We start from the raw sequence: 12,394 nt of genomic DNA, 5'->3' as shown, positions 1-12,394 counted from the left end.
CTCACCCTGTCCTGGGAGTGAGGCTGAAATGTTTAAGTGAGCCAAAGCAGAAACAATGTAAGTCCCCTCAACAAACAGAAGCTAAAGGATTCACTGAAGAGCATGGCTTGAGCCTGGGAAAATCCTCTCTCCTACTGAAAGGGAGTGAGGACACATGAGAGACTAACCCAATAGCTGCCTGCAAAGAGCTTCAGTCCCAGCTGGCCTGGAAGGGCACTGCTGTGCTTCTGCCACCTATGAGTAGCCAGAACCAACCCTGGAAGGGAGAGATCCAGTCCCTTCCCCAACTGTTCACCTGCACAACCTATGCCCCAGACCTCCTCCAGTCCAGAAACTTGTTTCTCAAGTTGGTGTCAAGGGGCCAGGAGAACAGCAGACAAGAGAGACGTTTTAAACTCATTTCAGTTTGCAACGACAGGGAAGGCCCCAGGTGACTGGTTCTTTTCCATAAGTAACAGAGAAAGTAGTCATGTTTTATGGAGCCCAAGAAGTGTCCATTTTATGCCCCAACACCCATAGTAAATGGGGCTAGCTTTGAAGGCATTTGTCTATCCCCATTGGCTTTGAACTAAATTGCTTGGAACTATAGATAAAAACATCACTTTGCCCCTACAATATCCAATCTAAAAAATGTTAACAGCCAAGAAAATGAGTCAAGCGGTCACAAATCCCAACTCCTATTCTTAAAGTCCTCTATAGACCCACCTCCTTCACAAATGAAAGTGTACCAAAGTCAAAGTCTATGGCTGGTTCCAGCTCTGGTCTTCACTGATTTAAGTAACTGCATATCCATGTGTGCCAGACACTGTAGTATGCTAAGGGATATAAAATGGTGAGCAAAATTTTCAACTCGAACTGAAAATTCACGAGGAATTCAAAACGCTCAGAGAAATGGGTTGCCACAATTCAATTTAGTTCTCAGTTGCTCCTTCTCCCAGTTGAAAGGACACAGGGAGCTAACCCATGGACAAACCAGGACCATCTGGTACAAGCTGCAAACTCTTTGGGGTGAGGTGGCCCAGGAACTCTGTGAAGGCATTATGAGGCTAGGGTCCATCTGCTTAGGGCCCCTTTATGGAGAAACCTGGTCACTGAAGCATCAGCCTAGTCCTTGAGACCTAAAGCAGAGAAGGTAGAAATCTATGGGGAAGCCCATCCCCCCTATGTTTCAGGGATCATTAGCTGAGTCCTTACAAAAATAAAATGGCGAAACCCAAATAAAAACCTTACTTTCTGTTTAATTCGTTTTGCCAAACAAACACAGTGAAAACTTTAGTTTGACTAATTGTACAGAAAATAGAATTTGTAACCAGTAGCAAACATAACAGGATAGACCTAAGTCCCTGGCAAGCTGGATCTCCATCAACAGGTCACCTAGATCCCCTTGTAGATGACCTCCTGGGAAGGAAGTCCTAGGAAGCAGAGGCACAGATCTGCCAGTCCCCATCAAAATCACAGGCTGCATCTGGGAAGGGAAAGCACAAAAAGTGGGAGAAATGATGTTACTTGATCTCTTATCACTACACAGAAGAGTTGTCTCTGATTGCTGGCCAAACTCAAGGTGTTGTCTTCCCAACCCATAGTCCTTCGGCATTCCGTCTGCATCCCAAGTGGGTAAGTTCAGTGGTTCTGAAGCCCCTGCTTAACCAGAACCTGCAACTGGGGGTGAAGGTGGGGAGGGGGGTTGACAGAGTCATAATTGCTGGTGTCACCAGTGCAGTCTGAGGTCCCCGACTTCAGGACCTTGCTTCAGGAGGAAACAAGAGAGGGTGACAGGTCCCCAGCAAAAGATTCCAGCTGCCCTAAGCTTCAGTACTGACAACCAGTGCCCCAGGACTAGGTGGGTGTTCAACAACCGCGGCCTGAGGTCCCCCTAAGCTGGCAGGGGTCCGGGAGTCCCAAAGGCCGAAAAGAGACCGGTTCACATTCCGTGTTTCTTGCGGATGACAGCCATGGCCAGCAGCCGATCCTTCTCCCGGAGTTCTTCGCGCAGCTTGGCCTCGGTGAGACGCAGGTGACGGATGCTGCCCTTCATCTCCTTCATCTTTACCTCCATCAGCGCCAGGATGTCCCGCTGCTCGTTCAGCTTGCGCAGGAGCTCCTCCTCCGTGGTGCCTGACGACAAAGAGTACGAGTGGTCGGAGCCAGTATCAGGGAAGCCCTCTTCCCCCACCACCACCAACTGGGGGCCCATAGGGCACTCGGCGGCCTCCAGGCCTGCTGTAGCAGCCTCTAGCTCCGACGCAGCGGCTGCGGCGGCTGCGCCCTCTGCGGCTGCGAACTCGACTTGCACCGTCAGGTCGATGGGCTTCACGTCTTCTCCCGTGGGAGTGGTGGGCGCCGGCTGCACGGATCCTGGAGCCTGGCTGCTGTCTACAGCGGCCTGAAGGGTGAGGAGTACAGCCGCTGAGGCAGACACCAGGTTCGGCTGCAGCTGGGCGGTCTGGGCAGCGGAGGCGGACGGCGACGGCTGCTGCGGCGGCTGCTGCTGCTGCTGCTGCTGCTGCTGCTGTTGTTGTTGTTGTTGTTGCTGTTGCTGCTGTTGCAGCTGCTGCTGCCTGCGGCGTGCGGCTGCGGCCCCCGCGGGTCTGCGTGCTACTTTGCGCTCGTTGACGCCGCGCAGCGGGAAGATGGTGGGGACGCGCACCGTGTAGGTTTTGCGACCACCCTGGAAGTGGACGCTGCAGAGACGGTGGCCCGTGGTGGGCTGGAAGGTGGAGAAGCACCCACTGACGCCGGCACGGGACACATTCTTGAGCCAGAGGCGCCGCAGCTCAGCGTCCTTGGGAAACGTGTAGAAGTGCAACGCCTTATCCCGGTGAGAGTTGTTGTAGCAGCCCGGCACGCAGCACGTAAAGCCAGGCATGGCTGCGCCGCGCGGCCCGGCCCGGCCCACCGGCCTCTTGAGCCCTTCGACGGCCCGGTCCTTCTGTCGCCGCCCGCCCCTCGACGGGCGGCGCCGCGCGAGGCCTTGGGCGGCCTCTCACTACTGCCACCCGGCGCACCGGGCCTGGTCCAGCGCCCCGTGCCCAGAATACGCCTCCAGCCGGCCCGCGCCGCGCCGCCCGCCCAGCCGCCCGCCTGCGCTCCGGAGTGGGCCCCGGGGACGCCGCGAAGGACCGCCTGGGAAGGAGGACTACGCCCCCCACAATGCACCGCGCCAGAAGCAGCTCACTTCCGGAGCGGGGGCGTGCTTATTCCGGCCACTTTCCAGGGCACCGCGACAGCCCACGCAGAGCGGATTCTTCCCCGACCCGGTTCATCCTCGGCGGACTACAGAGGCGTACTCATTTGGATTGCTGTCACTTGGAGCGCCCTTCTCAAAGACCCGGAATCCTGATGGGGGTCGGCGGCGCGCGACTCTCCAGTGCGCAAGCGCCCTGGGTATAGGCCTACAGAAACTACAAATCCCGAAATGCCTTGCGCTAAACTTGGCGGCTGTGGCCTGGAGCGCCGCCTAAGGGAAAGGTCGGATTACAGAATTCGAGCGAGGTTGTGCTGCACGCCGGAAGCGGTCCCCGACCCAGAGCGGGCGACTCCGCTGCATTCCTGTGGGGGAGGGGGGACAGAGGGCCTCAGGAGCCTCTTTGTTTGCGCTGGGGACTCTCACCCGACTCAGCTGCTTCTTGCGTTGACTCACTTATTGACCTAAACAGAGTCATCAGTAGGCGCCTACTGTGCCGGGAGACGCAGTGCAGGGAGTTGGGAACCTCGCAGGAGCCAGACCGACCCGGCCTGACTACCTAGAGGGGTGAGGAACCCACTTTTGGATAATAGCTGTGAATGCATGCGAATGGATGTAAATCACAGAAATTAACGCTCCAAAGGAATGAACAAGACAGGGGGAAATGAGAGGCGGAGACCCAGGAAGAAAAAACTACAAAAAGCTTAGGTAGGAAGGAGTAGGTTCTTGCCTTGGGAACCAGCCCATAAGGCCCTGAGGCAGGAGAGAGTCAGGCTCCGTCCTTAAAGAGCCTAGAGGGTAGCCAGGGTAGCAGAAGCAAAGATAACAAACTGGCCCAATTTAAAAGATATATGATTTTATTCTGCAGGCGACTGGGAACTGTTGGAAGGATCTTCAGAGGATGGACAGGGTTTGTATTTTAACAAGACACCTCTCCACTCCCTCGACTTCGATGGGGAAAGTGCCCTAAAGGGCAAAAGAGGCACTCGTCCAGGAGAGTAACCTGTAGGCCTTCTGCACCCTTTTTCCTGTCTTTCATTTTTTTCTCTCCTAATTACAGACCACAGGTATGAATCCGAAGTCTAGCACATATTATTTCTAATTATTTGGTATAAAAACGAAATAGATAGGGCTTTTTAAAAGATTGTGAAAGAGGGGGGAGGTTATAACTCAGTGGTAGAGCGCATGCGTAGCATGCATGAGGCCCTGGTATTCGATCCCCAGTACTTCCATTAAAATCAATAAATAAACCTAATTACCTCCCCCCTAAAAACAAAACAAAAGATTGTGAAAGAAAACAATGTCCCTTCAAGTTAACTGTTACTTTTCTTTCTTTCTTTCTTTCTTTCTTTCTTTCTTTCTTTCTTTCTTTCTTTCTTTCTTTCTTTCTTTCTTTCTTCTTTCTTTTCAGTTTGTTGTTCTTTACTGTAAACGGATCCATACTTAAAATATTTTAGAAACATTCGGGACAATGGGGAAAAAACTATTTTTCTGGTCCTAACACCCAGACATTACATTGCATTCCTGTTTTCAGCCAATGTGAGCCTTCATTATATGTGTGGATTTCACAGAACCTTTCCTCCTGGCTTCTATGCAGCTGAGCTCCACAGCTTGAACTCCTTCAAATTCAGAAATTCATTTCTAGTATGTGTAGTTCATGGTGAAAGAACCTCCTCACTCCCTCAACTCACATGAACATTCATTTATACAACTGTAAAAACATGAATACACACATTGTTATATGTTTAAATGTTTATAAAATGTTTGCAGAAGAGATAAAATTCAGCAAAAGATCATTGCATCTGTTATATATTTTCATTGTCCTACAGTTAGTGATACGGTTCTACTCCTAGTCTCAAAATCTACCATACTCAAAAAATATTGGTGAAAGGTCAAATTGACATCATTTCTTTATGTACAGAACATTGACAACTCTGCCTTCTAGTACATAAAATCACTTCTAATCTACTCTTAATCTTCCACACTAAAAAATATCTAGAATACAAATGCATGGCTTTCTCCCCACCCCCACTGCCCTGCCTACCTTCTATCTTGTCACCTCTGGAGAAGGGCAAGAATGTTTGTCACATGTCTCCTTGCTTCCAATCTTGCCTCCCCTACAATCTGTTCTTCACATGGCTGCCAAAGAAAATACGATTATGTGATGCCTCTGCTTAAATCCCTCCAGTGGCCTGTTGCATGTAGGATAATGTCCAAACTCCTTTCCAAAACCTGGGAGACTTCGCATAGTGTGGTCCTTGCCAATCTCTCTGACTCTTCTCCATCACTTCATGAACCCAGTGTATTTTTAAGACAAGTAGTAAATATAAAGTTTAATCAATTATGCAAACACAGTAAAGCAATCTATGCAAATGTATTAGAATACTGTGCAAAAGTAAGCTGATTCTCAAACTATTTTGGAAAGATTTTTGTGTATTTTCCATATTATCCAGTTCAAGGCATTACAAATAATAAATAAATATATACATATTGCACTTAGGTGGTTGATAGTGACTGTGGAAAGGTGCCTGCAAAGGGCTAGCAAATTAAGTCAGATAACACAGAGGTCAACTGTAAATGACAAGGAATATTAATATGACTTTTCACTGCAATTCTCTTATTTTAAGAAGCAAGAATCTTACTTTCTGTTTTTTTCCTTGTTTAAAACTTATTTTTTAAAATACGTTTTATTTTATTTTGAGGGATGACTAGGTTTATTTATTTTTAGTGGAGTTACTGGGGATTGAACCCAGAACCTCATGCATGCTGAACAGGCACTCTACCACTAAGCTATATCCTCCCCTTTTGTTTCTCAACACAAGCACAAATAAGACCATGCCTCTTTCCAGTATCTGATACTTTACACCTGATTTAGGAGCAAGAAAGAGAACTTCACACAATACTCAGAACTCAAGTTCTAATTCGGTTCCCATGAAAATTTGAGAAAGAGAGGGAGGAGGCCATCAGTTGGTGAAAATATGATAATGGAGTCTCCAGCACTAAGAACTTTTGTGAGCCCGAATTCATCTCAAAATTGCGCATGTTTGGAGATCGTAACATCTCTACTGGGTTTCAAACACCCCACTAGCCTCCAAGCCTGCAAATTGATTTCTTGTGATAGATACAGATCCTATAGACACATTGGTTTTCGCAAATGCGTATCTGACGAGGTCATGTATAGACTGCAGTTATTTTTTCGTGGCCTAAATGTGTCTCTCCTCATCTTTGGAGAAGGAGATGGGAGTAAGAGCCATTCTAACAATAGTGAGTGCTGTTTACTGATGGACTGGCTTACTATGTGTCAGATCGTGAGTTAAACATTATCTTATGGAATCATTACATCCCCCTACCCACCCAATTAGGTGGTTATCATCCTCAGTTTACAAATGAGGAAACCGAGGCTTCGACTGGTTGCACATGTTTGCCCAGGCTCAAGATAAGGCTGCTTGCAAAGCCGGTTTGCAATCACTAAGGTTAGCACCGAGCGCAGCCGGCGGCAACTGCAATTCCCGTGGGGCTGTGCGGCAGCCTCGCGAGAGTTGGCTTGATTGAGGCGGCGGGAAGGCGGCTGCCGCGGCTCCCTCAGCGGTTGGGAGGGCGGACAGCTGAGGCGATGGCGGACAGCTACAGCCCGGACAGCGAGCCTACGACGCGCACGCTACTACGGCGCGTGCTGGATACAGCGGATCCGCTCACTCCGCGGCGACCCCGGAGTGCTCGGACTAGGTATGTGAGGGCGCTGCCCCAGCACAAGAGCAACCAGAGGAACTGGGCGGTAGAGTCCAGCGCGGAACCTGTTTGGAGAGGGAAACTGAGTCTCAGAAAGGAGCAGAGCCCGGGGCTCTGAGAACTGGCTCCTTTCCCTTAGCTGGACTCGGGTCAGCTGTTTGTGTCTCCAGCCTTGGGACTCCAGGCGAATCGAGATCACAGAGCTCAATCATGCTGGCGTCTTTGGGGGTCCACTTCTGGAGCGAAAGATGGGTGCTCAGAATCTGTTCTCTACGCCAGTTTTCCAGAGTGGGTCCAGGCATCTGCCCTGAATTGCCTCCCAGGCGGTTCCAAGTTGGAAGATGGGAAAGGAGCTGGAGAGCACAGCCTGGGCGGAAGTCAGGAAGCAGGAACTGAAAAGATGCCTTGCGAGGGAGCAGGAAATTTGGCCTGACTTGGTGGGAGTGGCAGTGGGCGAGGGCTCTGATGAGCTCATGGTACAGAGGTGTGGAATATGGCATCTCCCAGCTTCCTGGGGGAAGTGCAGTTCCTTTATAGACAATGGAAAGGCATTCATTATAGGTTTTAGACCTACGAGTGATGAGGTGGGAGCTGTGCCCTGGAAACATTTATGTGGTTCTGAAGTCGGAGAGGGAATTGGACTAGAAAGACAACGGCTATAGTGACTCATGTGGAAGTTTCTATCAGACCCTGACAAGTACTTAAAAGGTTTAAAAATACTTAAACATATTTGGATTGTTATTTTAGTGTCTAGAATGAATACTCTTCTAATTGTTCCTCTTGTCTGTGCAGTTAACCTCTACTTCTGACAGTCACCTGTGTGAAGCCTTCCTCAGCCCCTTTCTCTTCCCATACTGTTCGGGCTTCCTTTCACCTACAACTCTGTTGACAGAGCTGGAAACAGGGCTATGGGAGGGGCATGTGGTTCCCAAGTCCCTGTCCCTGAGGGTAAAGGATTTCAACTAAGATTCTTGATGAAAACACATCTCTAGTTCCTCCTCCCCACATAATTCTCAGAGTTGCTGGTCTTTACACAGTGCCCAGAGAGCCCTACTTGAAACACCTTCCTCTAAGAAGCTGAGGAGCCAAACAAAGATGACTGCCAGGCGTCGTTCTCATAAAGCCAGGGTAAGTGCCCCACCCACTGACCACTAGAGAGCTCTGGTTGCCTTCAGGGGGCTCTTGAATTCTAGCTCTGCTCTGGACCCCACCTTGAGGGACTCAAGGCAAAGGAACAGACTGATTGCTTGGTGCTGTTACCCAAAGTCTATTGACAGATTGGCCCATATTCAAGCTGGTGGACACCTGGAGGAACAGACACCCCGGACTCTGCTGAAGAACATCTTATTAACTGGTGAGTGAGCACTGGCCTGCAGGTCAGAACCAGGTGCCAATCCTATGGTATCCCTCATTTAGGGCAGCCTGCCCTGCCAGCCGCATCCTCTCCTTGCTATTTATGCAGCCCCGGAATCTTCCATCGTGTTGCCAGAATCAGTGGTGAAGCCAGTGCCAACACCACAGGTGGTCCAGACTTCCAGACGGGAAAGCAGTCGGGGCAGGTGCACAGTGAATTCCCCCCTTGAACTGGGCTGTTGGGGAGCTCTTGTCAGGGAGCCTTTTGGGGGCCCCAAGAGCCAGAATTGGGTGTCCTGGCCTGTCTGAGATAAGCTCCATTCTTGTAGCCTGGAGCTGCAACTTCCTGAAGTTGAACCCTCAACAACTCTGGCTCCAGGTCTGCTGGCTCCTGGCAGAAGGAAGCAGAGGCTGAGGTTGTCAGTGTTTCAGCAAGGAATGGACCAGGGGCTGCCTCTCTCTCAAGGTGAGGTCCTGGACAACACCTGTGGTCACTCTTTCTCCTGTCCTCTTGGAGAGGCTGAGGAGGCCTGAGAGAGGCCTGGGTAACTTATTATGGTTTCTTTTTATATCCTCTTGCAGAGCCTTATGGGAATGCTGATGCCTCTTCCATCACCAGGTGCTGTTGCCGGTTCTAGGGGTTGGTGGAGGAGAGTCTTGGGGAAGAAGGTGCTGACTAGAATGGAATTTGGCCATACTGCTCCATGCTTACTTCATGGCAGCTGTGTTATAAGAGATGAGAACACCAGAACATTTGGGGGAATCCTAGGCTGGGGGAGGAGGGTTGAGCCTCAGGAACCTAACTTTCCTTTGTGCCTTGTCCCTCCCACCAGCTCCCTCAACCTGACCTTTGCCACACCTCTCCAGCCACAGTCAGTAAAGAGACCTGGTTTGGCCCGCAGACCTCCTACCCGCCGAGCTGTAGATGTGGGTACATTTTTGCAGGATATGCAAGATACTTCCCTTGCCTTGGCTCCTCCAGGTAAGGTTGAGATTTCTCTTCTTCTGGCCTGTGGAGAAAGCTCTCCCCCAACAAGAGATAGGAGATGCTGCTGAGTCCAGGGTTGTTCTTCTCTACTTCAGGTCAAAGATAGTGAGCAAGCCTGGCCAGTAGGTCTATGAGGAGTTTCTGCTTTCTTTCCACAAGTTGCCTCTTGTCTTGCTGGGGCCCAGTCTTAGTCTTCCAGTATGTTCCAGGACCTCATATCCTTGAAGAGCTATGGGACTGAGGGTAGGAAAGGGGTGTGGTATGGTGATTGGAGCTTATTAGGAGGTTGAAAGTGGCTGGTCAGTCAGAGCTGACCTGGGAGCCTGATTCCAGAAGACAAGTCAAGTTCACCAGAGTAAGAGAAGGGTTACAGGCCCAGAGAGTGGAGAGTACAGCCATGGGTGAGCAGTTTGGGTGGAGCAAGCTGTAGAGCCTGGGAATGCCAGGCTAAGGAGCAGGAAGGTAAGCAAGGAGAGCTGTGGAAGGGAGATTAGTCTCAGAGCACTAGGTAGTCTTCTTTCTGAAGGTCACTCGGGCAAACTTGTGGGCCCACTACGCAGGCCCTAGTGACTGGGTAGCAGCAGGTGGGCCTGCAAAACACTGAATGCCAACTGGCCCTTGATCTCCAGGTGACAGCCTCAGAACCCCTGTTACCACTCTGCCAACGGACACGGTGTTGGAGGACACGCAGCCCTTCTCCCAGCCCTTGCTTGGCCGTTCCCCCACTGTGCAACACTCCCTGCCTTGCCCCTCTCACTCTGGGGCTAAAGATGTGGAGAGGGCTGTCGGTCACAGGACATGGAGCAGTGGGCCTAGGCTGCAGAACAGTGGTGAGTTTGTGGGGCATGTGGCCTCGATCCAAACCTAGCATGAGCAAGAATTGGTGGTTTTTTCCTCCTCAGGCCCATCTGTGTGCCCCCTCCCCACTGGGTACCTGGCTGTTGATCCCACCTCCATCCAAGAGCAGAGTCAATGTTGGGACCAGGAGACTCCAAACCAGTACCCTGGGGCTGCCTCTGACCTTCTCTCCTTGATGGGCTAGACTAGGTTTTACTACTCCATCTTTACCTTTCTCAGAGCTACAGCCCTGGCCTACTGCTTCTCTAGCCCGTGTTCTCTCCCCTTGATTTAGGTCCTGGGAAGCCAGCCCAGCTTATGGCAGGAAAGGTGGAGGAGGTTGATGCTCTTGCTCTGGGCTTTCCAAACACCAGCAGTAATATCTCTGGAGAAGATGGAGTAGAGCCCTTACAGAATGGAGTTGGTGAGGAGGCAGAGGGAAGGATGAAAGAAGGCTTGAGCATGAGGGAAGTGGAGGAGGCAACAGAAGCACAAGGATCTGCCAGAGCAGAAGAGCCTGAAGAACACACAGAGGTGACAGAAGCAGAGGGGTCCCAGGGGGCCATTGAGGCCAAGGAGCCAGAAGGATCTTCAGGGGATGAAGATACCCCTGGCAGGACAGGTAAGGGGCCCAGTGCAGGGATCAGGGGGTGGGTTGGTAAGTGACAGCTATATCCCTGACCTTGGAGAAGCGGATTACCTGGCTTGTGTTTCTAGGCACAGGTAGTTTTGGGCCAAGGAAACTGAAGGATCCCTTGCTTGGCCAGAGCTAGATGAGGCCCTTGAAGAACAGGACAGGGAGGCTGTGGGCCTTCAAGGTTGGGTGAGATGGTCAGGCCAAGCATCTGAGCCTTCTATATCCCTGCCCTTCCCCTGCAGCAAGTCCAGAGTTGGCCTCCAGCACCCCAGAGTTCCTTCGGGCCAGACGACTTCAGTTTCCTGAGCCAGCTCCACCGCCTAGCACTGCAGTGTAAGATCCTACAACCCTCTTCCACATGGGCCTCTTGGGAAGGGGCTAGGAACTGAGGTTGGCACTGGCACCATAGGGTTATCATTCTTCCTGTAGGTATACAGATGATTACTCAGCAGAGCACCCTGAGGTGGGCTGGGTGGGGCTCACCGAGATCACGTATGTCATCCTGGTGTCTGCTTGCAGGGGCTTAGAGGAGCCTGGGTAGGAGAAAGTGCCTAGGCTAGTGTGTAGTCACAGAATATCTCCAGGAGAAGGAGTAATAAAACCAGACAGGCAGCAATGGGCTGAGGGAGGGAATGTCTATGCCAAAGCCTGAGGATCATGAGCCTGAGCAAGTACTGGTTTGTATGATGAGGCTAGACTAGAGCATTGTGTCCAGTCCGTGGAGGATCAGGGCCCCAGGGAAAGACTAGGCTTCTACATGGCTCCCTGTCCCCACTGTCCCCAAGAAATGGTTATTTCAGCTATTGGTCCAGGCTGGCCAAGAAACACAAGGGCCCCAATCTTGGCAGGAGTCAGCAAGACTTATCTTTGATTAAGGGCATTTTCAGGTAGCAATTCAGCTACCTCTGTTCACTCCTTGCCCCCAGCTTAACTTCTGAGCCTCCGGAGACTCTGTCAGCCAGGCTTCCTCCCAGAACTCGAATCCCTGGCCCCAGGCCCCGTCAAGATCCCTACAAGACCGGACTGAACCACTATGCAAAACTCTTCAGCTTCTATGCTAAAATGCCCATGGAGAAGAAGTCTCTTGAGATGGTGGAGAAGTGGTGAGTCCTGGACACTTGGAGTCGGGGGAGAAGCCCCTCAGATCATGAACAGTCTGTTTAGTCTGTTCTACCCCAACCTTCTTGGCAGCCTCGACAAGTACTTTCAGCATCTTTGTGATGACCTGGAGGTATTTGCTGCTCATGCTGGCCGCAAGACTGTGAGGCCAGAGGACCTGGAGCTGCTGATGCGAAGGTAAGTGGGCGGAAGCAGGGAGGTGCTGGGTGTGGGAGTTCTGGCCCTGATTCTGTCGTTCTCTATTCTCCTCTGCTGCAGGCAGGGTCTGGTCACTGACCAAGTCTCCCTGCACGTGCTTGTGGAGCGGCACCTGCCCCTGGAGTACCGGCAGCTGCTCATCCCTTGTGCATTCAGTGGCAACTCTGTCTTCCCTGCCCAGTAGTGGCCAGGTCTCAACACTTGCCCTCTCCCCACCTGGGGCCCTTTGGCCCCACATACACTTCCAAGTTTCCTCCCTGTCCCCCAGCATCAATAAAGTGTCACAAACAATATGCTGTGTTTTGTGTACATGTCCTGGGACCAGCTAGGCAGGGACCAACCCCCCTCC

At 51.3% G+C, this 12,394-nt stretch overlaps 2 protein-coding genes across 5 annotated transcripts; one reads left to right on the top strand and one right to left on the bottom strand.

Annotated features, from left to right (window-relative positions):
- Window positions 1-1,218: 1,218 nt before the first annotated feature.
- THAP11 (THAP domain containing 11) lies at window positions 1,219-3,169 on the bottom strand. The gene has a single exon (XM_031680911.2). The coding sequence runs from the start codon at window positions 2,864-2,866 to the stop codon at window positions 1,922-1,924; it is 945 nt and encodes a 314-aa protein (XP_031536771.2). The 5' UTR covers window positions 2,867-3,169; the 3' UTR covers window positions 1,219-1,921.
- A 421-nt stretch (window positions 3,170-3,590) lies between these two features.
- Window positions 3,591-12,336, top strand: CENPT (centromere protein T). 4 transcript variants are annotated; one of them, XM_072967579.1, is made up of 14 exons: window positions 3,591-3,751; window positions 4,053-4,094; window positions 7,951-8,041; window positions 8,180-8,267; window positions 8,376-8,472; window positions 8,596-8,732; window positions 8,849-8,885; window positions 9,100-9,248; window positions 9,884-10,084; window positions 10,387-10,713; window positions 10,971-11,061; window positions 11,655-11,831; window positions 11,920-12,024; window positions 12,106-12,336. In XM_072967579.1, the coding sequence occupies exons 3-14, from the start codon at window positions 8,009-8,011 to the stop codon at window positions 12,227-12,229; spliced, it is 1,566 nt and encodes a 521-aa protein (XP_072823680.1). In that variant the 5' UTR covers window positions 3,591-3,751; window positions 4,053-4,094; window positions 7,951-8,008; the 3' UTR covers window positions 12,230-12,336. The 4 variants fall into 4 exon arrangements, with proteins under 4 accessions (XP_072823680.1, XP_072823679.1, XP_072823681.1 ...); XM_072967578.1 differs by lacking the exon at window positions 3,591-3,751 and adding an exon at window positions 3,784-3,892; XM_072967580.1 differs by lacking the exons at window positions 3,591-3,751; window positions 4,053-4,094 and adding an exon at window positions 4,121-4,251.
- The last annotated feature ends 58 nt before the right edge of the window (window positions 12,337-12,394 follow it).

Source organism: Vicugna pacos, chromosome 9, assembly GCF_048564905.1.
Source record: "Vicugna pacos chromosome 9, VicPac4, whole genome shotgun sequence".
NCBI classification, from domain to species: Eukaryota; Metazoa; Chordata; class Mammalia; order Artiodactyla; family Camelidae; genus Vicugna; species Vicugna pacos.
The sequence above is the reverse complement of the archived record's forward strand: the minus strand, read 5'-3'. Positions and strand labels throughout refer to the sequence as shown.

Excerpts from the sequence above, each read along its gene's own strand:
- CENPT (XM_015238673.3), top strand. The coding sequence starts at position 6,798 with ATGGCGGACAGCTACAGCCCGGACAGCGAGCCTACGACGCGCACGCTA. Across the intron at positions 8,733-8,848 it reads GGGGCTGCCTCTCTCTCAAG|AGCCTTATGGGAATGCTGAT; the intron begins GTGAGGTCCTGG and ends ATCCTCTTGCAG. Across the intron at positions 12,025-12,105 it reads CTGGAGCTGCTGATGCGAAG|GCAGGGTCTGGTCACTGACC; the intron begins GTAAGTGGGCGG and ends CCTCTGCTGCAG.
- THAP11 (XM_031680911.2), bottom strand. The coding sequence starts at position 2,866 with ATGCCTGGCTTTACGTGCTGCGTGCCGGGCTGCTACAACAACTCTCAC.